We start from the raw sequence: 25330 nt of genomic DNA, 5'->3' as shown, positions 1-25330 counted from the left end.
TGATGCCCGGTGGCAATGGGAAGCTAATTGGGGACGCTGCTATTAAGCAGAGAGAGCTGACGAGACGTTGGGGAGCGAGTATGGTATGTGAAGCTGTCGGTGGTGGAGGGCGGGTACAATCGGGCGGTCAGAGGCTGAATTGTAAGTGGTGATGATGTCGGGTTGGTTGGTGTTGGTGATGCAATTCACTCTGGATGGATATGAATGGGGAAGAAGAAGTAGATGAGATCGGGTCTATCGTGGGGATATAAGAAGAAGTAGGAAAAAGAAAGTGGAAGATGCAAGAAGAAAACTAAGTGCAAGTGGTTTTTAGTGAGGCTTGTGTAATCCAGTCGCCGCTCGTTGGCTCACGAGGGTCCTGAGACAGGCGCTCTTGCCATCCATCCATTCATTGATTGACATGGCCTTCCTAGGTTCTTACAGCGCACACAAGCACAAGCACAGGGCAACTGCAACCATGTTTCCGAACCTGCCCCGCTAACGTTGGCCATACCTTCCATTAGCCAGTCTCCAGTGTCTGTGAATCCCGGGAAATCCCCACCAGGGCAGGAAGGCACGCACCTTCCCAGACATGAGGAGCTCAAAAGGGCAAGGACGTACCTTTCCAGCCAGGTCCCCTGGGCCGGAGCCGCCCCGCCATCTGTCCACTCTCCCGTCACTTTCGAGCTCGCATTCCTTCAAACCGTTCTCGCATCTGTGAATCGTCCATTGGCAACCCTCCAAGCACACATGGCGTTCCGCCGCCGTCGGCCAATCCCGTCCCTCCGTCACCGCCGAAATGTGAAAGAGTCACAAAAGACGAGCCTCCCGGGTGTTTTTGAAAACAGGCAAAACAGCCCAAACAGCCCATGGAAGACCCCGAAGACGGAGCTAGCGAACCCGCACCCCGGCCCTATGCATGATCCCATCGGGTGAGACACGAGGGGGAAAAAGGAATTCAGGTTCCATGGCGCGATCTGGGTGCATGGGGGAAAGGGCAGGTCCCGCAAACGGTCAGATATCCTTTCCTCTTGTCCAGCCCAACAAAGAGCCCGGACTCTTTAGCGTCCCCCCCGGTTCGAGCGATGTGCAGCACCTAAGCATATCTCCGGCCATGCCCAGGGCGGCGGCGGAGAATATCCGCTGAGCAGCATGTGCTCTTGCATCGTCATGTACGATGTCCGGCCAGACATCATATGATTTTGTCTTGCCCGACCCGTCCGCTCGGAGCTTGGCTGGTCCTTGCGTGCTAACTTCCTGGAAGAAAGATCATGAGAATCTGGGAGGGGTCTTGGCCAATCCTGGGGTCCTGCAACGCCAGATCAAGTAACTTGGCCTGTTTTTGTTGAATGGATCTGATCATCTGGATGTTGACACCTGCCATGCCCTTGCTGTCGACTCGTCTCTCGTGTCTCTGGGACTTTTTTCCCCCTACTGGCCTGCCTGCCCTCCATTATCTCTCGGTGTTTCGTTTCCGCCGCATCCCTCAATCTCGTGCTGCAACCCTCCCCTTGTTTGTTTGGTTTCGGCATTGCCCATCTGCATCAATCCGAGTTACGTAGTTGAGCCTCATTGGGAGGATAATGGCGGAATGGTGAGACGGTTCGTGTACGGGAAGCGCCATTAGCCGCTTACAGCCAACATAGGCTGTATTGAATGCTACGAGAGGCTATTTTAAGCATCTACTATTACCCGTTCTTCCTCTTGGGAGTCTGATGTCTTGATCACCTGGATGCCCTCCAGCTCCAGCTGCGGCTTGGCGCTGCTGGGCAAAGGTGCTACACAATACTAATACCTAGGTATGTAAGCTGTGCCTTGCTGTGCCTTGTGCCTGGCACCATTGAGTCAACTACCGCGCGCTTACCCGTCCCCTGTCTCTCAGCTCAGTGACAGCTTGGGATTTTTTTTTTCAGAGGTCCTGATGACCCTCCATTACATGGCCCCCCAGGCACACCCGCACCTAGTGGAGGTCAAGGAAAAAACGAGACACTAATACAGACATGTTTGCTTATCCTCCTCTAAACATAATCAGGAAAGGGAAGAAAACTCTATAGGAAAACTCTAAAATATTACTATTATTATAATATATTTCTAAGAATTTTAGTACATTCATACAAGATTATTTACTAAATCTTAGATGAGTTAGTCAATGCTCCCTGCCGTTCTGGTGTCTCGTTTATTTCTTGACCGGCGTGACCCGCTGCAGCTGTCCACTGACCTTGGCAGCATGATCCGCCACCCTCATCAGATCCCCGCCTGGAATTGGATATCGTTATCTTTCAGGTTGGGTGTCTACCGACAATGCCGATATTCCTGATCAGTTCCGAGAGAGAAGCTCGCGTAGCTGCCCGGGTAGCTAGGTAGCTATGCCCAAGCTACAGCTGGCCAAGTGACTATTGCAATTCTGCTCTTGAAAAAGTCAAGAAATTCAGACCAAAATTATGGTTAGGCATGGGTTAGACAAGGTTGCCTGGGGCTTAGAGTTGGTTCCCGATTAGAGGCGATATAAGCGGGTTTCAGCTGCTAACGCTTTTTCTTCCTCCCGTCCCCTCCATCCCATCCCGTCCATCTTAACCCATCTACCCGCATCACCTTTTTCACGTGTCGGGTCGCATCGCATCGACAGCTGACCGCTCTATTCCATGGTCCTTGTTTGAATTACATAACTGTGCATCTTTCCCCCCTCAACTTCACTTTAGCCATCACGCGCCGACGATCCCCGGGATCGCCTATCGCGCCCTCTGACGTTGACGCTCACGCGTTCACTCGGCCCATCCTCATCCCAGCAGCACCAGCAGGACCCTACACCTACAGCACAAGAATCAACGCAGAAGCTATCAGCTACCACGACCCCCTCCTCGCACAATCATGTCCGCCCCCGGCCCCGAGTCCGTCCCAACCTCGGCCGATCCCCGCTCCCACCGTCCCACCAAGAAGCGCGCTCTCACCCCAGTCTCCGCGCAGGCCGCCTCTGTCGACGCCCTCTTCGCAAAGCCCGACCAGAACATTCAAATCCCCGGCCTCCTATCCTCGTCTTCTGGCGGTGCCTCTCGCTCTGCGCCTCCAGAGATCGTTACCAACGTTCAGGGTTCCAGCGCCGGAGCTGGCTCGGGAGAGTTCCACGTTTACAAGGCCAGCCGCCGGCGCGAGTATGAGCGCCTCCGCGAGATGGATGAGGAGCTGCGACGCGAGAAGGATAAGGTGGAGTTTGACAAGGACAAGACTGAGCGCGATCGCAAGGACGAGGAGCGCACGCGCAAGAATCGCGAGAAGAGGGAGAAGATGAAGGCCCGAAAGGCAAAGAAGGGTAAAGGCCTAACCGCCAAGTCAGGAGCTGACAAGAAAGCATCGACGACGACGACGCAGCCAGACGGTGACTCTCCGCGCACGGAGAAGGACGGCAAAGATGACGCCGCTGGCTCTGCTGCAACTAAGAAGCAAAACGAGGAGGAAGAGTCAACACCCGCTGCGGCACCTGTCGGCCTAGTCATTCATGACGATGACTGAACAAGACACAGCAAAACACAAATTTCAGTAATAGTTACACCACACATACACACGGTTATGGGAGAGGCAGGGCACTTTAAAAGCACAGGATCGAGATCGAGATCGAGATCGTAGGCGGAGGAATGGTTCGCGAGAACCTGTACGTAGGAGCGACAATATTGGTTCGCCAGGTAATTCATGTGATACCCATTTCCTTCATCCTGGCGGATGAGTCGCCGGAGCATTCGCCGTTGCATATACGCCCCAGCTCTCCTCTCCGTTGTTTTGTCTATCTTGCTCTTTCGGCTAGTACAAGGGGGGTATGACCAGTCCAAACAGACATCTAACAAGCCCGAATTGCATCCACACCTCCCTTTCTGACCTGAGTCGGGTGTATATCACAATAACCTCACCTCACATTGTCGTCCCCGCTCTACTCCTCGCCACCTCCGGGAGCGCCAACCTGCTGGGCCTTCTTGGCACTGCAGATATCGTCTACTCGGAGGAGAAGGCAGGCAGCCTAGATAATTGTCAGCATCCTGCAACCTGAAACACTCAAAACACATATACATACCTCAATGGCGGTCTTGAGGCTCTGCAGCTTGATGGCCTGGGGCTCCCAGACTCCATACTCCTTCATATCCGCAATGGCACCAGTGTCGCCGTTGACACCCCAAGAGCTCTTGCCCTCGGCCTGCTTAGCTCGCAGATCCGTCAACACGCGGACGGGGCTCTTGCCAGCGTTCTGCACCAGAGTTCGAGGAATAACCTCGAGGGCATCTGCCACGGCCTTGTAGGGCCACTGCTGCACACCCTCGATGCTCTTGGCCAGCTGGCCCAACCTCACAGAGACAGCCATCTCTGTGGCGCCACCACCCGGCGATAACCGAGGGTGGAACATGACGTTGCGTGCAACACCCATGGCATCTTGCAGGTTTCGCTCAATCTCGTTGAGCACGTCCTTGGAGGGGCCGCGGAGAAGGATGGTGCAGGCCTTGGGGTCCTCGCACTTGGTGAGGAAGGTAAAGTACTCGTCGCCAATCTTCTCAATCTCAAACAGGCCGCATCGGGTACCGACATCCGAATCCTGGAGATCCTCTACTCGGTTAACGATTGTGGCACCGGTGGCACGAGCTATTCTGTTGTTGTCGGTCTTTCGGACTCGGCGGAGAGCTGTGATGTTGGCCTTCATGAAGTAGTGCTGAGCAAGGTCTGCGCTGGATTAGTAATGTCATCTCATATATCAAGGGAGTTGGAGACGCACCAGACACTCCCTTCTCAGTGATGACGAGATCAGGGCTGACAGAGATAATGGCCTCGCACATGGCCTTGACCTGCTCCTCCTCGATCTGCAGAATGCGGTTCCAGTCGTCCTCCTTGGTGATCTCAATGTTGGTCTGGGACTCGCCCTTCTTGTACTCGAGGGGGCAGTCGAGGAGAACGATTCGGGGGTTCTCAATGCGCCGGCGCATCTTGGGGTGTGTGATGTCCTTGTTGAGCATGAGACCGTCGAGGACCTTGCTGTCCTCAATCTCACCGCCGGGAACCTTTTCAACTCGGGCATATCGCTTGATGTCGACCTCTGTCTTGCCATTGCCAGCCTCCCACGTCACCGTCCGGACCGCCTTGAGGGCGAGGTCACACATCAGGTCCATCCATCGCGAAACGAACTTGGTACCGATCGAAGACGAGATGAGCTGGTACATGGCCTTGTCGTCGTCGACGTCGATTGGCAGGGAGATCTCCTCGATGATCTCGAGGGCATCTTTTAGGGCGCGCTTGAAGGCGGAAATGATGACGACGGGGTGGATGTTGCGGTCGAGCTGGGGCAGAGCTTGTGCCAGGATCTCACCGGCTGGCAGGGGTGTCAGTACTTTGCTTGATCAGGCAGCTCTATACCTTCTTACCCAGGATGATGACGGTTGTAGTTCCGTCGCCGACCTCCTCATCTTGTGTCCGGCTGAGCTCGATCATGCTCTTGGCGGCGGGGTGGGAGACCTCGATCTCTCGGAGGATAGCATGGCCGTCGTTTGTGAGGACGATGCCGCCCATGGGGTCGAGCAGCATCTTGAGCATGGCCTTGGGGCCCAGGCATGATCGAATAATATCGGCGACACTGTCTAGATTGTTAGGATCGGGCATGCGACTCGGAAGGGGACAATGGCGGGAACGCACGTCTTGGCAGCGGCGATGTTGGACAGCTGAGCTTTGCGGCCAGTCTGCCTCTCACCACTGTTGGTGTCTGGGGTTTGATAGTCAGCGTTGGAGTTCAGTACAAGGAGAGTTTGGACGCACTCATAACCACTACGGGAGCCTGCATGATGACTGTCTTCCTTCTATAGTTTGTACAGTCGTTGAGTAGGTGGGGGAGGAAGGGGCAACGTTGCTCCCAGGGCTGGCAACAGCGCAGGCGGCTCAACGACGAGAAGAGCTGCAGGAACGAGGAATCTTCGTCTTCGTCTTGGAGATGGGGGCAGCAGCTCTAGCCGCTACTCGGAGGTTCAGTTCAGACGTCGATGAGGGCAAAGTGGAAGAAGGAGGGAGGAGATTAGCAGTTTGTTGAGAGGGGCGCGCACATGGACCAGAAAACTTTCAGTGGTGGATGTTGATTTTTGGCGGGGAGGCTCCAATATGGGATTGGGAGTGGTGCCCTGCTCCTTCCTGTTTGCTGGCACCTACCCAGCCCGGGCTGCTCATGGTGGAATGTTAACCCGCCCCGCCCTGTACCCCTCCGTCCAAGCCAGCCAATCGAGGGACGGCTAAGCTCGGGGAGCTCTCCACAGTTGATAAAGGGTCCGTCCCTGTATTTTTCAGCCTCGAAAGCTTGGAGACTTCTAGAAGCAGTTGAAGCAAGTGAATCAATTCGTTACTTTTTCAGCCATGTTAATTGTGGGTGTAATTATCTACAAGAGCCTCAATGATACTCGAATATCATTGATTCTATGAGAGACATACTCGGGCCCTCAAGTGTCAGACCGAGGCCAACATGTCCTCAAAGCGACTGGCGCAGACAGTTCTGCCTAAATCTCAATGGACACCCTCTAAGCCCATCACAGAGTCCAAGTCAACGTTTGTCGCTCACGTCGCCCCTGTGACGAGTCCCTCCCAGGCCCAGCTGTGCGTGCAGTCGCTACTCGACTCGGACAAGCGCATCCGTAACGCGACGCACAACATCACGGCGTGGCGTATAAGAGACGGTGGCTCAGGCATCCAGCACGCCGACGATGATGGCGAAACGGCGGCCGCAGCCCGGCTGATGCAGCTGATGCAGGCTATGGACCTCTGGGACGCGGCCGTCGTCGTCACGCGGTGGTATGGTGGTGTGCAGTTGGGGTCCAAGAGATTCAGGCTGATCACGGCGGTGGCGAGGGACGCATTTGTGCGGGCCGGTATGGCTGAGGGAAAGGAAAAGGAAGGCAAGACGAAAGGGAAGAAGAAGAAGAAGTGAGCATCTGAATCAACACCAGATCTATCATCGTGACATACGTCACTTCGCGCCTTGGCATCACGAGTCGGTCGGGCCTATTAACATTCATATCCGCATTGGACTACCTAGTGAACTCTCAGCTACGATATGTTCCCATGGTTCCGCAACCGGTCGAAATGCTCCCAAAAAGATCTGATTCCTCAGGCAATCTCCCCGTGCCTGGTTTACTTGACCCTATCCTCACATCACACCTCACTCCTTTTTTCATCATCGTCATGTTGTGCGTGGGTAGGGTTCTTGTTGGCTAATACTCTAGAGCTGACATCCATGTCGCTCATTCCGGCAGCCTCTGCGATAGTCGATCAAAAAAGTGTCGGTGTGTCTTGATTGACACAATGGTAGACCTTCACGTAAAAGGTCTCAGTCCTGGCGGACCTCGTTGCGCAGCCCGGAAGCGCGCACCTTCTTGCCACGGCGGCGGACACCGGGACCCGAAGTGGAGGGCATGGTGGAACCAGCAATGCCTTTGTTGGCACTGGGACCAGCACGAGCGGTAGCGGCGACGTTGGTGTTCATGTTGGCATTGGCCTGGTTGATGTTGGCGTTGCCATTGTCGACGGCCTTGCCCTTGCCCTTGACATCGACAGTGGTGTTGCTGGTTACCTTGTCTCGGGACTCGGGATACATGGTGGTCCATTCGGCGCCATGCTTGGACTTGACTTCGACGAAGCACAGGTTGCTCGCCATCTGCTGCTGGATAAAGTCCCAGTGGCCACGGTCGTTCTTGGCCAGGTCACGAACAGTCTTCCACCAGATGTCTCGGCCGTCGTAGTGAGGGGCACAGTCAACCCAGAGGAAGTCGGGCGGGAAGCCACGAGCCCGGATGTGGTTGGGAAGAGGCGAGATGGCAAAGCTGGGGAGGCCGTCCTTGGTGAACTTCCACTCGAGGGTCAGCTGGCGACCAGGCGTCTTGGTGTAAGGAGTCAACTTGAGCTGACTAAAGTCACCGAGGCTGGGGACCTTCTTCGCCGCCTGGGGCTTCTCGTTCTCGTCCTTGTTTCCAGTCTGGGGAGTGGTCAAGGGTGGGTTCTACTCTTCCTTGACCTTCTCAATCTGAGACGAAGGGGTAGCAAACACCAGGACCGAGTGGTGCATGTCGACCAGCGCAGAGGGGACAGCGCCATCGATGTCGACGATGGGCTTGCGGATTCTGAACCAGGTCCAGTTCTGGAGTCTTCCATCGGAGAGAGCACTGTACATCACGGGTCAGTCTTGCTGCGGTCTGCAGATGTTAAGGGAATGGAAACTTACATGAGGGACTGGTACATGGTGATACTGCCCTTCTGAGCGTCGAGGCTCATGATGGTGTGAGGGTCAAGATCAGGAGAGTTCCACTCGCTGCCGGGCACGCTGCGCTTGACAAGTCGGCTCTCTCTGATGTTCTGCTTGAAGACGAGGCTGTCGAGTTCGAGCTTCTTGTAGCCGTACTTGGCACATCCCGACCACAGGTGAGCCATCAAGCCAGACGTGGCATCAGAAGTCTTGCCGACCTGGGGGAGATCCTTGGCGGGATCAAAGTCCTCAACCAGCATGATCTGGCCAAAAGGACGACCAGGCATGGGGCCCGGCTCGAAGCGATGATAGTTGGCAGTCCCGGTAATGGCCTGGAGTCTCTCACTGGCAGCGACCCTGGCACCATGTTAGCTGACTTGTCCTGGTGAAAGCAGAAGAAGAGTTGTATAAGCTTACACAGAGGGAAGGCGGCTAAAGTAGTGCTGCGTTCTCAGGTCCCGATGGTTGTCGGGATCACCCGCTCCAGGTCTCTTGTTGGTCAAGGCCCGGTTAACCATGTCGACTTCGTTGAGGCCGCGGCGCAGGAAGTGAGAGTGAGACAACTCGGGGTCCATGTTCTTCTCCATGTCAAGTCTCTGCATCATGCCGGTGATGGTGACGGCGCTCTCGAGGCCACCCTCGGTCTTGGCCTTCTCTCGGAGGGCTTCGCCCAGGGACAGACTCTGGGCAAAGTTCATGGCGATGCCCTTTCTGAGCTTCTCACGGACCGTGAGCGTCTTGAGATGCTCCTCGGATAGGTCATAGTTGGGCGCAACGCGAGGATGGGGGTGCGAAGGGAGAGCTTGGTCAGCGATCTTGGGCGAGGCCTTCTTACTAAAGTTGAAAGGGCCAGCGCGGGGCGTGGCAGAGTTGTCAATGACGACCTTTGCCTTGGGAGTCGAGTCGTTGGAGCCGAGAGTCTCGTTTCCAGAAGAGCCGGAGCTGGAAGACTCAAAAACAGGAGTTGGGGTAGAAGGGCCAGCTTCAGCCTGGAGGTTGTCAGCATAGCCAGAGGCAGAAGAGCCAGGAACTGGCGGGTGGCTATCGGCGGGATCCATCTCTCTCATGGTTCCTCCAGGAGACTCTTGGACGACGTAAACTGATCGAAGTCTCTTGGTGTTGAGTTGATCGAGTTGAGGACTAAGCATCCGCTTGACCTCTTTGTCGAGATGTGACATGGCGAAAGGGGAGGGGAGAAGCCCAAGAAGCGTGTTAAATAGCGTGGATACGGGCACAATAGAAGAGCTCTGTATTGAGCTCGAGTATAATACCGTGTAGGGTATGATGCCCGCTTTGGGGTTCAAATGTGGTGGTGGAGCCGATCCTAATGGTGTAGTTGATCTGATCCGAAAGTGAGGATGTGAGAATGAGGCGAATCGAGATGAGATGCAGGCAGCATCATTTACCCTTTAGGAAGAGGGGGCATTGTTAATCACTGTAAATTTTCTGCCACAGCCAAATTTGCTGAGGAGGTGCTGAGTGAGTTTATTTTTCCCAACTGGGAGAATTGAATCTTCAATAGCTGAGTTATCGCGGCTGTTGTTTGCAGTCTATTGTTTTATCTATTGCTGTCATCCAACGAATAAAGACAGTTCAACAAAGGCGTAACATGCAAATTCGACATGTGAATATGGTAAATAGCACATTCAATTCTTTGCGTCGATTAAAGAAGTGTCCATTAACGATGCATCGCCAAGGACGGATATATACATGCTCTCACGCACACGTGCAATCTTCAGACGTGAGTGGTCACTCAAGCAGGACCCGACAAGTTGACAGGCAGCAAGACATCCAATAGTGTCAGTCCAAAAACTCCAAAATCATGACATAAACGCAGAGCAGAGTTACACTACTCCGCCTATCAACATGTCTTCCCTGCAACTGTGCGAAAGTGACTGATAGGCCTCGTGTTGTTGCACTTAGACTACAGTGCTCAGACAGTCACCGCTCAGCCTTGTCTTTCAACCTACAGATGAAACCCTCTGTGGGGATTATGTCTGCTGTGCATCTGAGATAAAAAGAAAGAAAAATGGAGAAGATGACACCGGCAGAATCTCGCCGAGTTGAAGCATCGGTGAAAAGTGCAGATCAAGGATACCTCGTCGCCACAACTGCACATTTTCCCGTCAAAGTCGGTCAAGCCTTACGCTGATCCGATCTCTCACCGATTCACACATTTAGAATAGGCATCCTTGAGAAAGAAACAAAGCGTCTAATAAACACACTCCCTCACTCAGATGCCTCAGCCCATCCCCATGTCCACCCCTTGACCTTGTCTGCCTACAGGCAGAAAGACCGGGCGTTTGGTTGCAGATGCAGGCTGTAGAGGGCTGAAAGTAGTTGGCCTTACATGAAATAGCTACCTGATCTAAGCGCAAGTGCCAGGATCAAGGAGGATTCCCTGAGAGGATCACCGAGTATTCTAGCAATGTCTCACCAGTTCTATTACTCAATCGACATCTTCTTTCAACCACCCAGTCCCTTAGCTGCGTGTACAAATTCTCCACAGGCAAACAGTTGACGGTTCATCTAGAGGTCCGTGTTGATATCCCTGCCAAGAAAGAAGCCCTACGCGGCGGTCTCGGTGAGATGGCCGGGATCGGAGCATCATGCACCTTGAGCCAACTTCTTGACTCTAATGTCCAGGCTAGCCCGTGCTCATGAGAGCCACCTGAAGATGCTGCTGCTGCTCGATCTGGCTCCATTCCCTCAGGCCTTGGTGCATCAAGCCCAAGAGGGTGTATCTATCTCGAATTGCATGGAGAGGCAAAGAATCGCCTTGGATCTTGAGTATGGAGCCTCATGACCGCCAAGGCTGTTACCCCCACGCCGGGTCCAGGAAGGCTATGGCGGTAGGACCTAGCGCTCACCGCGGTTCTGGATTGCCTCAGGTACATACGCAAAAGTCGTCAGGAACCCCTTGCAGGTATATCCACTTCAAGTCGGCTTTGAATCAAGGCACTTGTGTCTAGGGGAGTGAACCAATGTTGGTGGCCTTCCTGTACTTTGGGTAGTGTCACGATGCAGCCTTTGAAAGAGCCGCGTCTACCGTGGTAACTGCATAACTTGTTTTAGATACTTTCATAACTGAGACTTGGACTGTGACTACTAAATCATGATTTGTATGTAGAACTCGGTGCCGGGTGCTCCGGAGTAGTTCGTGGGCCCTTTACTTCAAGTACATCGACTTGAAAGACTAACTATTCCACAACGCTACATAAGAGATGACGGCTTGCAAATGGCACCATAAAGATGGCGAATGTCCTCCAAGAACAAAAGGAAAAACATTCTGCCAAGGACTGGACTTGGCAGAAGTGGAGGATAGTCTTATGGGCTAGGGTTTCAACGACAAGAATAGAGCTCCATTGTATCCATTTTGACCTTCTGAATACGTGCAAATGGCATGTCAATCTCGTAAATCCCCTGATGGCTTCGGAATCAACGCCGATGTTTGAATTCCGAGGAGTCCACGAGAAAGAAGTTTCCTTGTTCAGGATCCCTTTCACCCACTGTTGCTAGATATCTAAGTAATAGTGAATAAAAAGCTTCCATCCATCATTGACAATTATTTCCAAGTATACAGCTTGCTATACTTTACTATCCTCACTGTCAAGCCCTCCATCTCCCATTATGAGGCATTTGAGACTTTTTTTATGGTTAAATCCCCCTGATCCAAAGAATGGGATCGGCAGTTGCCATTGCCTTGTTTATGCTCACGATGATACTCTATCCACCATCAAATCCACTCTGCTTCGGTAGTTGTTCTCTATCAAGCAGCCTCCGCGAGTGGGTCGTGATGGTGGAGGTTATCAATCTCATCTAATCTCCATCACGTATAGGCACCCAGGTAGGTACTTATAGGCCGTGAAAAGTCGTCATGTAAGTTTGACTACGGTTCTCTCGTAGCTTGTCTCCTAGTATACTGACGAGATGAAGTTGGCTATACTCTCAAGCTCAGCATTGCTTGGCCTGGCCTCTACGGTCACGGCTAAGCAATCATCCGCCTCTACTCGAAACACCACCTACGACTACATCATCTCTGGAGCTGGAGCTTCCGGCCTGGTCGTTGCTGAGCGTCTCGCCGATGCTGGCCATAGTGTGCTTCTCATCGAGCGAGGTGGTCCCTCGTACTATGCTACGGGCAACCGCGATGACTTGATGAAGTGGAACGAGACCGTCACGGCTTATGACGTTCCCGGCATGGCTTTTCATACCGATACTTCGCCGACCATCCAGTGGTGTAGAGACATAGCCGCCTCGGCGGGATGTCTGCTCGGTGGTTCTACCGTGCTCAACGCTCTGATGTACATCAGACCTCGAGCTGCTGACTTTGAGGCCTGGCCCAAGGGATGGAGGTGGGAAGACGGCGTAGCCGATGCTGCCGAGAGTGTCTTCAAGCGTATGCCCGGAAGCATTCTTCCTTCTGCTAATGGCAAGCGCTACGATGACGGTGCATTCGAGATCATGTCCGAGTTCCTTGAGAGCAACGGTTGGGATGAAGTCGACGCCCTCCACAATGCCGAATCAAAGGACAAGGTCTTTACCCACCCCCCGTGGCTGGTAAGTTCTCCTAAACAAACAGATGTTGAATCAAACTGACAGAATCAGATCAGCGATGGACTTCGAGGTGGTCCTGTTCGGGATATCCTCCCTGATGCAGAAGCCCTCCCCAACTTTAGTCTTCAGCTCAACGCCATGGTCCTCCGTGCCGTCCGCAAGGGACCTGTCGTCACTGGTGTCGAAGTTGAGCACAAGGATGGCTCTCGAGAGATCATCAAGTTGAACAAGGGTGGTTCTGTTGTGCTCGCCTCCGGCGCTCACTCGACTCCCCGAGTCCTCTTCAACTCTGGCATTGGACCCAAGAAGCAGCTTCAGATCGTTGCTTCAGGATCAACAAACATCACCCTCCCTCCGCGCTCTCAGTGGATCCAACTTCCAGTTGGACAGCATCTACAGGACCACCCCATTGTTCTCGTTCAGTTCCAGACCAAGGAGGGACTTACAGCTCTTCCCAAGACGGCTTGGACTGAGCCAACCCAGGAGTCCGTCGACCTGTTTGCCCAGGGAAGCGGTCTCCTCGCCCAGTCTGGACAACGTCTCAACTTCTGGAAGAGTGTGGAAGGCAGCGACGGCGTGACCCGTTACGTGCAGGGCACCGTCAACGCTCCCTCCAACAACACCATCGAGGCCAAGGTGTACCTCACCCACGGTTTGACGTCTGTGGGCACCCTCGAGATCACGGCCGACGGCAGGACCAACATCACCCAAAAGCCCTTCCTCAACACCGAAGGCGACCGCGAGGCCCTCGCGACGTTTGTCGACGAGCTTCTGGACTACGCCCGCAAGCCTGGCAGCATCTTGACCGTGCCCAGCAACCTCACCGCCGAGACGATCCTTGAGGTTTCGTACAGCGGAAACCACCATCTCGGCTCTGCAAACATGGGTGCTAAGAATGATGGACGTAGCGTGGTAGGCCCTGATACTCGAGTTTGGGGCACAAAGAACTTGTTTGTCGTTGATGGCAGCATGCATCCTGAGGTTCCTACTGGCAACACTCAGGCTTCTATCATGGTTGCTGCTGCTCATGCCGCAAACAAGATTCTCAAGGCGTCTTCAAAGTGGTACTAAGCAAAAGATGTCTACACTGGAAGGACTATCTAGTACCTTACTTTGACGGGCAATGAGTCTATCAGCCCGTCGTGTAGTTTACAAGATTTATACACCCCTTCTTGGTTAGGGAGTGTAGTTGGTCTTCATAGATGTTCAATGTAAATATATTGTTGATTTCATCACGAGTGAACTACTCGAGCCACCAGCCTACAGGGCCCGACCAACTGAAAGAAAGCAGTGATAGTAGCTATACCAGCGGTGCTGCAGTAGTTGCCCTCAAACTCACGACTCTCAAAGGCCTTTTAGGGGCGTGAGATTTGACAATAGACCTACCAATGGCTCAATAATACCAGCCCAGCAGCATCAAGAGGTGTAACCCGACACCATCCGCCCCAAGAGCCCGAGATGACGATATTGTAAATTCAATCTGACCCAAATCACATTCCCTAGGCATACTCCCACATGCTGAGGAATCGATTCACAGCAGAAAAAACATCAGCGGCGCCAATGGAACTACGGTGCTACCCAACAAGGCACCACCGGTCGTTTCAGTCCGGACCTTTGGTCTAAGCGATGTTTACTTTACTCCTGAAAACATTCGGAGTTCGGATGTCACTCCGATTGTTTTTCATGACTTGGCAAAAGTAAAAAAGGATACACGCCCCAAGGGGCACACTCGCTTGCTGACCGTGAACTTGACAGATTTTGACTCCATCTCGTACTTACTTCTCCATCTCGCCGCAGCAAGCCCAACACAGGATATGCCTGGACGAGGTGTGTTGGGCCGCTGTTGGTCACACAAGAAAGGATCCTCTCCTGTCCCCGTCTCCGGTCCTGACATGTCTGGGCGGACTGGTCCGCTAACGGGTAGATCCCGTCCGCGTCCGCTAGCCGGGGGACCGCCAATCGGAATCCGGAGGGACCGGACCTCTCCGCCCCCTCTCTGCCTTGGTGTTGTCCTATCTATCAACATGATGATCCTGGCAGGAAAGAAACGGTTTACCCTCACGGATGGGCGGATACGGAGCTTCATTGGTTGTCAACGGTGAAGAGATTTTCTTCTCAGGCACAAACTGGATCCCCTGGTAACGGAACATGTCTTTCATCCCAGAAACGTCAAATGACAGGCTGACAACTCAAATGTCGGGCTCGCAAAAAAAAAAATCTGCAGGGCGGCCAATCGTCAGCATCAAAGGCTTGGTACAGAACATCGTCATGTCCACGTCAGCGGAGCACGAAGCCGTGGGGCTACTTGATATTCTGAATCTCGACTCTTTTCGGTGCCTGGCCTGGTCCCTGAGCCGGTGTCAAGATGGTGAAAAATCTGCCGTGCCTGGGTTCTTGGTCTATTTCCTCGAGGGTATTTCCCTGCCCTGAATTCTGCGGGCGTATCTTGTTGAAGCCCCATAAGTCAGCATCTCGGAGACTCACTACGAAACAAGACAAAGGGCAATGCAGGACCGCACATTACGTTATCTCGGACTTCTTTCTCTACCAAGTTTCGTGCTTGCCTTAGCTTCCTCCGCTCTGCTAGTCGGTCCCGGGACGTTGGGCATCGTCGCCGATAAACGAAGGAGGCAACCCGTGCGCGCGGGGACAGACAAAAGGCAAGGGTTTCAAATCTTACATGCAGGCTGTCAAAGGCGCAGATCGATCGCTCCCCGAGAAGAAAAAAGGCCTCGTTTAACGATTTCCTCTAGCGTTGTTCTGCGTTTGGCATTTCTGGGAGAGACAGAGAAAGAGTCTGAGAGTTGTTGGTGGCTAGTTGCAACCACCACCACATCTCTTCCCAGAGCCATGGTTCGCATTCGCAAGCATAGTACGGAGGCTACGGGACTAGATCGTCGGGAAATCTAATAGTCGAAACCTTGTACCAACTTGAACCCCAGATCCCCCCCCTCCTTCAGAGATGATAGATCCTGCAAGCGTCCCGCCTCGTCCCCCCGTGCCCTCAATGTCTCGCCCAGGTCTTCTCGCCTGATTCTGAGTTAAAGTTTGAGCCGGTGCTTGTTGGCCTTTTCGCCTCCCCGATCCCAACGGAGAGCTAGGTGGTTCGCGGCCCGTCGTTACTGGCTCTACCGCACGCACCGTACCTTGATGCCCTCCTGTCAGTGCGCTCCAAGGTTTGCCGCTTGGGTGAAAGCCTCCCCTCAAGCTTTTTTTCCCTTGAGGGAGTATGAATGCTACGCTGCCAGAGAGGAAAATGGGAAAAGCACAAAGTCAATTTCGTCCATCCTGAAAGCGGATGTCACCCTACCAAGTTCGCCTCTCGGGACCTGGACCTGAGAGATTCTCTCTTTCAAGCTCAACTTCGTGAGGGCGTTTTCGTATCAACAGCCCACTCGACTCTCTAGACGCCCTCGAGGTGAATGAATCAAGAGACGCCCCCAGTCTGGAGAGACCCCCGCGTTGAAACGCCTCAATTCGCCTCAATGGATAAGATGAGGTTCGATTCGAGCCATCACAGCAAACGGCAGTTGTCACGGAGCTGAGCTGCTCTCATGGATCTATCGTGGGACCGGCCCCCCTCTCCCCCGTCTTTATCCGCTGAGCAGAGCCGTCGGCACCGTCCGGCCGGCGGTTAAGTCAAAGTGAACTGAGGTGAGGTGAGGTGACAAGGGAAAAAAGTTCGGCCCTGGCAGAGACATGTCGCAATTGGCTGCTGCTGGTGTGACAGCGGCGCTACATTCCATCCTCTGAAAGTGAAGCTGTCTCAGGTGCCCAATTTATCCCAGGCCGTCTTATTGAGTCGAAACGCCCAAGTTCCAGCCAGGACCCATGAAGCTAACAGGCATTTCCTCTGCAGAGCTTCTACTCTTTCGAAATAGTGATAGTCCTAAAGACTCCGTCTAGATCGCAAAGACGTCCTGCTCCCCGGTTACTGGCTTGACACTTTGACTTGTCTATTTCTGTCTTGCGTTCCACAAGTCTCAGAGACAAATAGCGGGACCTACATACATTGGCACGTCACAACGCATGCGAGACAAAAGAAGGAAGAAAAAGCAAATAGGCAGGCGTCAAAAAGAGCGTGAAAAAGCAATTCCCCATGTTGTTTCCATGCTTTCTTTTTTACTCGATTCGTCTGGCCTACATTCCCGTATCTTTCTCGAAGCTCTCCAGTCACAGACACGGCCCAGCCGCCTTTGAGCCAGCCTCATGCACGGCACGGCTTCCCCGGTGGGAAAGCTGTTGAGACAAAGAGCTGTTCAGCTGGAAGAAAAGATGAGGCGAACTTGCAGAGAGCTGAACTTTTATGAATCAATGGTTTTTGGCTGCGCTTTTGTTGCCTTTTTTTCTTGCTTCTCAGATATGCTCGAGTTTCGTCGCCATATCTGCACGAGATAGTGACACCAAGCCAAGCAAGCCTCCAAGACAATAGCTATCGTGTGCCGGGTTCCCCTAGGCATTGGTGTTTTGCAGTGGTTTTGACGTGCTACGCGATCTACGAGCACAGCAAGCCTCATCATTTGCAATTGTTCTAGATCACGTAGCACCAAGCGGGCGAGTTGTTAAGTCCATGCTCGTAGACGGGGTTCAACAAGCAAGCCCACATCGTGGACCAACTTGATGGTCAACACGAGCGGCTGGCGATCGACTTCTACAGCCATTGGGTGCAAAAAGTAAACAATACACGTACCGGATAGGGTAAGACGCCTGTGAGAAGACGTGAGTGCATAAGAGGGCAGTGGATAAACCCATTGACACTCGCCCACCAACGCCATCAACATCAAGGGCTTGCGTCAATTGGAAGCACATCTGAGGCTGCTGCACCTTGGACGCCGACTTCTGCATGAATACCAACGTGGGCATGCCCGAGCTAGCGAAGGAGGGCGTCCTGGGCTGACGTGCCCTTCCTTGCCCAGGTTCCCAGCTTCACGGATAGCAAAAAGAGGGGAGACCCATAACCCATACGCAAGTGTGTGCCCCCAAGGCGCAGCGCATCAGAGGCTTCCTGCAGAGGAATTCATGGCTTGCGGTCGCGAACACAATGGAACATGGACTCTGCGTGGTCTGGAGGGACATTGGGCTGATGAAATGGTTGCACCCCCCCTCTGTCCTCCCTCAGAGACATTGACTCTTGTTTGACTGACAGACAAGAAACCGTCGGTCCGCACTTGGAACGACGAATTCCCGCACATAGGCGAGCGAGCCGCAATCCTGGGACCTTGTCTTTGTTCGACACTCCTTTTTTTACCCTATATTGACAACCTTCCGAAGTGCAACATGATTGTCGCACCTTGCATTGCGCAATGGCGGCGGGAGTAGAGGGTGTTGTTGCGTAGGTGGTGAGGCAGATTGCCAAGTTTGGAGCGGGGCCCTTCATCTCACGAATACCATTGCCGTTTTGCAAAATGCGACAATGCCAGACGTTGTCGATTCATGACAATTGAACCCAATAGCCGAAATGTGCTCATCCGGACTGCCTGTCAGAAAGGGCAGCATGACATGTCGTCGAGAAAAGATGACGCCTGTACGTGATGCGCGTATGTAAGAGCCGCCACGGCATAGGATAGGCATAGGCATAAGGCATGGAAAACTAGGCGAGGATCCCACGTTCTGAAACGACAGTCGATGTGTCAACCCACCAGCCTATCGATTTGACGTCGGCGAGCCATCCAAGTCATGCCAGAGGCATTAAACAAGGCGAACCTCTAGAAATCTCGTGGCTGTGAAGAAGAACCCCTCCTCCTTCCTTCGGCTCGCCTCTGAACCTCGAGAGGCGTCCATTCGGCCTTTGAGCCGCAGCCTGGATGGATGGATGATCCCACGTGGTGAAACCACACCAGAGACCCGAATTCTCTCCCTCGCAGCATGCAGGGAGCCAGTCTCCGTCTGCCAGGACGCGGGAAGGGATGGGGATGGATGGGAGCAAGGCTTTTTGGCCCCCAGGGATCCCCGAGGTGTCGTGTGTGTGTGCATGTGTTTCGAAAACATCCCGTCAACGTTCGGGGAGGAGGAGCCATTCCCTTACAGCGAGACCTCTTCCCTGTTCATTCACATGCGTCTTTGTCGAGCGGCATGTGTAAGACGTTGCACAGCATGGAGACATCGCCATCCTCGTCGATGCCACGGGCACCCGAAGCCAAGCGCAGCCAAGCGGCAGAACGAGGACGGACGACATTGGATGAAAACTCTTATCCCGAACTCGTTCATCAATTCGGTGGTGAGACGTTTGATGAAAGTGGCGGGCTGTACCTGGAATGCAAAACCTAACATGGGGACGAATGAGGGAAAAAAATGGTCTTGCATTGTTTTTCTGTCAACTCCAATATTACCCTCTCATGACGAGGTCGTATCCGCCCTGAAGAGCCTCAGAGTCAAAAAAGGCACCCACATTCGCAATGAAAGAGAAAAAAGGCGGAGTGGGGGCTAGTAAAGACCGGTCAGTGATGGCTTTTCCTGGTTGAGACAAATGGAAAAACAAAAAAGGCAACAAAATTTTTTGAAGTTGTGCAAAATGCTGCCGTCGTAGAACCCATGATGCACACATTTGTCCATCATTCAAAGTCTTGACCTACACGCCCATGAAGCGGAGCAGGCCGAGGATTTTCTCGCCGACGTCACCCAGCGGTCCTTGCTTTCTCGCGAGGAAGAGGAAGAGCTTCCGCAACGTCCGGGCCGACCCCCCGGCGATCAAGGAAGGTTCCAGGGGCTCCGAGCAGGGTACAGAACAGAAGGGAACAACAGACGGCCGGCCACGTAGGTACGGTACTGTAGTATTGACCGACCGAGAAAGAAGCAATGGATCTCTTCATCTCGATCCATGGATCCGTCCCGTCCTTCCAAGATGCTCCGGAGGCAAGGCAAGCATGACAATGCCCCCTCCCGCCGAAACAGCCCACATTTGCTCCATAATGTTCCAAATGCAAGGTCTCACTGCCGGCGAAGCGAATGAACTCCTCGTCCATCTGCCGAGATGGAAAGCAATAAGAGGGAAATAACGGCTCATGGGCGTGAGACAATAAGTCCAGCTTCGGATAATCGAGGCATGATAAGGGTAGGTCTCTTTCTTCCGGGTTGTTAGCGCCGAAGCGTCCGGGGGCAATGAGAGAGTTCGGTCTCTTGTTCCGTCAACAGGCGACCCGGCGGACCCTGCCGACGATGATGTAGATCTCGGCCGACTCAAGGTGAAAAGGGCATGAAACTGGGAGCGCCACAGCCTTGGATAGAAGACGCATTTGGCATTTGTAGGGGCTCCTGGTTCGACGACAGCGTCATCAAAGGGAGCGTCGCTAACAAGCCCTCAATCTCGCTGGATATCCAATCCAATCCCATTGCAATGCGTAGCCCGTGAGAGCCAAAGAAAAATTTTCTTAATCGCTGTTTCGGAAGCCGCCCTGGCCAGAACAACTATCGTTCCCCTGGCAAGTTTGCAAGTGAGCAAGACAAAGGGCAAGGGAAAAAGTTATCCACTATTTTTCATCTTCCAAGCGTCAAGCCAGCTAAGCCAGCCCAGTGAATCGTCTAGCCAGTAGCTCAGATCATCAATCTCAGTCAGCATCGCCGATTCCGAAGGTAACGATGCGTTGGCAGAACCCCAAGCAAAAAAAAGAGCTCCAACGTTTCAAACCTTGCAAATCAATGGATGGGGCTCCCCATCATCCAAGGCGGAAACGGGCGAGACGAGCTCCCGAGGGGGGCTAAAAATCTTGTAGAGGGGGGACCCGAAGTTTGGGGGTGGCCAGAGAGCTAAAATTGAGTGCGAAAAGACTTTTTCAGCGTGCTATCGTGAACCAGGGATTGCACGCCGGCGTCCCCAGTTGGCAGAGTTGTGCTGTCCTTGTCTTTGTCGAGTGAGAAAGAAAAAAAGAAAAAAAAAAGAGCTAGGCACACCAGGGGTGATTATGCATGATAGGTAGCATTGAAACTGTCTCTGGTGAATTGAGTTATCGTCTCACTCCATCTCGGCCGGGTGGCATCATGCCCATCGACGAGCACGTTTCGGGTTGCTGGTGATGGTGTTAGCTGGCCTCGACAATGGATTCATCATGGCGCCATTCATCGGTAATACAAAACAAGATGATGGCTCAGAGTGTCGCCGGACATCGGAGGCTTGAATGACTGTACTGACTGCTCTCACACCAATAGAGCTGTTCACGCCAAAGTCAATCGAGTCTGGGGAACGGAGCTGAGATGGAGCTCTCATGAAGCATGACCCGTCGAGCTTTTGCTAGCGCCCTCGTCGTTTTGCCTCAATCTGGAGATGCCATTGCGAAACTCGCTCCCTCCAAGTTTCTTGTTGGTTGCTTGGCTTAGTCACACTTCTCACCCTCCGCTCACACTCACCTACGAGGAGGCGCTAGGGGGTCGATGACTGTTTTGTTTGCTCAGAACCGGCCCAGAGTCTTTGACAAATGCTGCCAACCATGTCATCAGCCCCGTCAAAGTGTAAACAGTTGCCGAGTCACTGCAGTTAATGAAATCATCCCAGTCCATTATTTACCGTAGTTGAACTCGGGCAATCCTTGGAGAGACGCCCATCAAGTGCCGGCGACTCTCTGCAAAAGCCCCGAGAAAAGCAATTCTGCCCACTAGCCATCACCACTAACACTGTCCATCAGGAGGGTGACACCGAGAAGAGCTGGGGACGGAGATGGAGAATTGTGGAGAAGACTGGGCTGGCTTCGGCCTCTGCCGCCTGGTACTATGCATGGTCTGGTTTGTATGGATCAGTCTGAACACAGGGATGCCATGTGTGGACGCGTGTATGGAGGGAGAAAAATCCGTTCTTTGGCTATAGTATGCTATGCTATGCTATGCTGTGCAGTCTTCCGCAGTTCCTGTGAATGGCCAGTAACCCCTTGGTCAAAAGTGCAGCAACCCTCCCGATATGACAACCATCGACCGGCTCGTGTGCCTGGTCGGTCCTGTACGCCTGACCCAAAAATGTCCCCATCCGTTGTTGCATCCCGGCCGCTCTCTGGCGGGTAGCAGACGCCGTCGTGTCCCAGTATCATGATAACCTCCCGTGGATCCCAAGTGCTCCCATAATCCATGCGATGTCAACTCCGCCCTTTATTTGGTACAAGGTGCCCGTCATGGCTCCCGTATCCCGTAAACCCATGGACAATAAAGCCGCCCAGATGATCCCGCCCAAAGCAGGTCGAGATAGAGAAATCGTGTTTGGGTCGATGTGAAAACAAACTTTTTTTGATGCAGTGCTCCGGTGTAATGCCCTTCTTTGGTACAAACAAATTCTTGAGAGAAGAAAAAAAAAATGCGTGAGGTGTGAAGTGTTGTAGTGTTCGTGCTTATGCAGTTGTAGTTGTTGGAATGAGTTGCGTTGTCTTTGATTCAAAAGCAGCGAGGGTCGTTTGAGTGTAATGTCGTGTATGCGTGATGTGTTGTGTTGTGTTGTCTAGTATGATCGTCGTCGCTGCATCCTCACTTGCTCGAATGAGACAGCGTACGCTCGGAGCTCTTTCCTCGCCTTGTCAGACAGCTGAGTTGACTCGCCCGTTGTCGAGGTGCTCTGCATGGAGCAGAGGCTGCTGTGGGAGCTTGAGGGAGTCAGGGATCGGACGTTGGCGGTAGACTGCTCGGTGCCGTAGGGCTTGCAGTTTGGTTGGCTCATGTGTCGAGCGCCGTAGGGCTTCGCGTTGGAGAAGTCGTAGGCGGGAGACAGGTAGAAGCCTGGGCTGGAGGCTTTCGACGTCCAAGGGTAGGAAGGAGGAGCGAAGCCAGGTGAGCTGGCTTGCGAGGATGTTGTCGAGGTCTTCTCAAAGTCGGCCAGCCTGCAAGATTCGGAGCAGTAGGCGTCGGTCGAGGTTTGAACCTGCTTGTCGCAAGCGAGGCAGAAGGAGTGAGACCAGGAGTCGAAGTCCATGGCGTCGGTGTTGTGTGGTGTGTGTGAGTGGTGGATGAGTTGAGGGTGGTGTGCCCAGGAAGATAGATCGAGACGTTGACGAGTGTCTAGCGTCTCAATTTGTAGTCTTGTCTCTTGGTGAAGCCAGCCGATAGAGCGTAGTCAGTCGGATGGGTTGGAGAGGATGAGTCGAAGTCAAGTAGAGTTGGGGGACGAGTCAAGGATTACAAGCGAGTAAGGGTAGATAGAGATGAAGAGTGATGGCAGTGTCAGATCCAGTCAGGCCAGCAGCTCAAATGAAAGAAGTAGAAGCAATTGGAGAGATTGCAGATGAGAGTCGAGAGTGATAGCGGAGAAGGATGGGAGAGGTTCGAGGGGGACTCCAACATATGTACTATTCTGCTCTCCCGGGCTGTGCCTGGTGGATGATCACCTCAGTTGCACGACAAAGCCTGGCGCTAGAGGTACATTGCCTAAGAAAATGTGGAGGAGGGTACAGGCACACACCATTGCTCCGCTCAAAACAGCATAGCTCCTCAGTATCCCCACCCGAATGCCCTGCAGCAGATGCTAGCGCAGGCAGGGATCCAATTGGTGAAGTACGTACCCCCACTCCTCTCCTCGACAGAGTGGGCTTCACGCCCTGCCTGACGCCTTCACGCCCACGCCCTCTGGATGCTCATGGACGCCCGCCCGGCGTGGGTGGGCGAGCCAGAGGACGAGGAGGGGTGTGTCATGCCGACGCCTGGGTGTCTCAACCTTGATGGGGGAGTGTGCCACGGGCGTGAGAGCAATGACGAGGAGTGTGGGCCTGAAGGTGCAAGACTCCAGCGGAGGAGAGCTCTGCTGTCGCTATCGTAGCCCAGTATTAGCAGCACAGCACAGGGAGCGCAACGCTGTCCCCCAGCACTCAATGCACAACCATCTCTCGCCCATCCAGAGACAAGCCTGACAAAGGACCCAAGACATTCAGACACCAGACACTGGCGTGTGATTTTCTTGGAGACATGGCTGGCTGGCTGTGCCCTGTCTGTCCTGCCTAGCCTAGCTGAGGCTACGGATACTACGAAATTGCAATGAGTGCAGAAAATTTTTCCCATCTTTTGCTCTGTGTCAGTGCTCAGTCCACGTCCACGACAGCTATCGCCCATGTTGAGCTTCGATGAGGTGACTCAGGCGGGTGCGAACGGGACTTGAGGGTCCCGCCGCGAGGGCATCAGCCGAGATTCTTGGCTGGGGCCTGGGCTGATTGAGCACCACAGCGACATCGGTGGGATGATATTTCGCCTCCTCGCCGTGCAATTCTGCACGGTTCTGCCCGCTGGCCGCCGGAGTGCCCAGTGTCCCCCCGCTGCCCAGAGGTTGCTCTGCTCCAGAGTGGTGTCCAAGCTGCCTCCGTCAACCCCGTGCCTCCGCTCTCCGTGGTGTGAGGCCGGCTCGCCGATGGCCTGCTTTCTCCGTGTCCCATCGCAAACTCTGGCCCCTCATGGGATTCTCTTGCCGGCATTCTACTCTGCCGTTTGACCCAGTGACCACACTGCTGACTGGTCAATGGGTGTCGTCGACCTAGGGTTGAGTTTCTGAGCCTGGGGAGGGGGTTGCCGGCGAACAGCGACAACGACGCACGCCCTGGGTCGATTTCTCTCATATTCTGCTCGTCTCTGCTGTGAGAGTTATTGCTGCTGGTGCTGCTGCAGCGTTGCCCAAGCTCCTCTGGCTGTCTGCCTTCTTCACTGTGCCTCTCGCCTTGCCCATTCGCCAGGCGCTTCTCGCCTCTGTCTTCAGTGCGGCCCAAGGCCAGCCCAGGAATGGACAATGGAAGGCGTCTGCCGCTGATGACTGGTCGCTGGAGGGGAGCCTGGGAGAGCAGCACAGCAGAGCTGCGGCCGCAGGAAGCCCGCATTAGGATTAGCTGGAGGCGTCTAGTCCATTCCAGGCATGGTCGCTACTCCTCACCTTCCCACACCCCTCTCCACCTTTTTGGCCTCTGCTGCTTCAGTTGCTTCTCCACCTGGAGCACGCAAAATCCACTTGGACTGTCAACGTGCTGGCCGTCCGCTGCTCTCAGTTCCAGGGCCAAGATACCTTTGTCACTGTCAGTGACTTACAAGACGATTGTGAATATCATGTGCTGTTATCGCCCCAGATCACCCTTTAGCATCCTCATCTCGTCTTGTAACTGACGCGAAGAGTTTTCCAACACGTCGAGCACTTGCTGCACGGAGCAGACGAGCCAAGGCAATACGAGAAATAAACCATTCAGACACGGCATATTTGCTCATCTATTCTGCTTGAGCCATGGGTTCCTCGCTCAATGCGGCAATCCCATTCCTGTCTCGACCGGGTCCATGGCCAGACGCAGACATGACGCTGGAGTTCCCCTGCCGCTCTGCTGCCGTGTCGTTGACCATCAACCTCTTCTCAAGCAGACGCGCAATCGACTTGTGAGACGCTCGAAGCGCTCGACGTTGCAGTGACGCCATCATTCGCAAATGCGACGCCGAATTGCATGTCATGTCTACAAAGACCCCGTCCGGGGTTCTAGGTGGACCTCCCCAGAAGGGTATTCCGAAAGAGAACAAGATCAAACCGCCTAGTAGACGCAGTACCACCCTCTTGTCGGCCACTCTAGAGGCTTCTCCTGTCCTGCGCTAGGTGCATCACACCATTGGTCACTGTCTTGCACCTTA

General features: G+C 53.7%; 6 protein-coding genes across 6 annotated transcripts; 3 read left to right on the top strand and 3 right to left on the bottom strand.

The window, feature by feature from the left end:
• Nucleotides 1–2847: 2847 nt before the first annotated feature.
• NECHADRAFT_78830 (uncharacterized protein) lies at nucleotides 2848–3486 on the top strand (the record flags this gene model as incomplete). The annotated part of the gene is made up of 1 exon (XM_003051997.1): nucleotides 2848–3486. One exon carries the CDS (start codon nucleotides 2848–2850, stop codon nucleotides 3484–3486), a length of 639 nt encoding a protein of 212 aa, XP_003052043.1.
• A 145-nt stretch (nucleotides 3487–3631) lies between these two features.
• NECHADRAFT_99966 (uncharacterized protein) lies at nucleotides 3632–5785 on the bottom strand (the record flags this gene model as incomplete). Its single annotated transcript, XM_003051556.1, has 6 exons — nucleotides 3632–3985; nucleotides 4040–4677; nucleotides 4730–5320; nucleotides 5373–5581; nucleotides 5641–5707; nucleotides 5761–5785. 6 exons carry the CDS (start codon nucleotides 5783–5785, stop codon nucleotides 3899–3901), a joined length of 1617 nt encoding a protein of 538 aa, XP_003051602.1. The 3' UTR covers nucleotides 3632–3898.
• A 666-nt stretch (nucleotides 5786–6451) lies between these two features.
• Nucleotides 6452–6913, top strand: NECHADRAFT_78828 (uncharacterized protein; the record flags this gene model as incomplete). Its single annotated transcript, XM_003051996.1, has 1 exon — nucleotides 6452–6913. One exon carries the CDS (start codon nucleotides 6452–6454, stop codon nucleotides 6911–6913), a length of 462 nt encoding a protein of 153 aa, XP_003052042.1.
• A 399-nt stretch (nucleotides 6914–7312) lies between these two features.
• Nucleotides 7313–9402, bottom strand: NECHADRAFT_78827 (uncharacterized protein; the record flags this gene model as incomplete). The annotated part of the gene is made up of 4 exons (XM_003051555.1): nucleotides 7313–7957; nucleotides 7997–8144; nucleotides 8204–8581; nucleotides 8642–9402. 4 exons carry the CDS (start codon nucleotides 9400–9402, stop codon nucleotides 7313–7315), a joined length of 1932 nt encoding a protein of 643 aa, XP_003051601.1.
• Nucleotides 9403–12154: 2752 nt separating this feature from the next.
• Nucleotides 12155–13852, top strand: NECHADRAFT_78826 (uncharacterized protein; the record flags this gene model as incomplete). The annotated part of the gene is made up of 2 exons (XM_003051995.1): nucleotides 12155–12784; nucleotides 12827–13852. The coding sequence occupies 2 exons, from the start codon at nucleotides 12155–12157 to the stop codon at nucleotides 13850–13852; spliced, it is 1656 nt and encodes a 551-aa protein (XP_003052041.1).
• Nucleotides 13853–21544: 7692 nt separating this feature from the next.
• NECHADRAFT_102533 (uncharacterized protein) lies at nucleotides 21545–22970 on the bottom strand. Its single transcript, XM_003051554.1, has one exon. It carries the CDS (start codon nucleotides 22659–22661, stop codon nucleotides 22194–22196), a length of 468 nt encoding a protein of 155 aa, XP_003051600.1. The 5' UTR covers nucleotides 22662–22970; the 3' UTR covers nucleotides 21545–22193.
• Between the last annotated feature and the right edge of the window lie 2360 nt (nucleotides 22971–25330).

Source organism: Fusarium vanettenii (assembly GCF_000151355.1).
Source record: "Fusarium vanettenii 77-13-4 chromosome 4 genomic scaffold NECHAsca_3_chr4_2_0, whole genome shotgun sequence".
NCBI lineage: Eukaryota > Fungi > Ascomycota > Sordariomycetes > Hypocreales > Nectriaceae > Fusarium > Fusarium vanettenii.
Note: the sequence above shows the minus strand (reverse complement) of the source record. Positions and strands in the feature narration are given on the sequence as shown.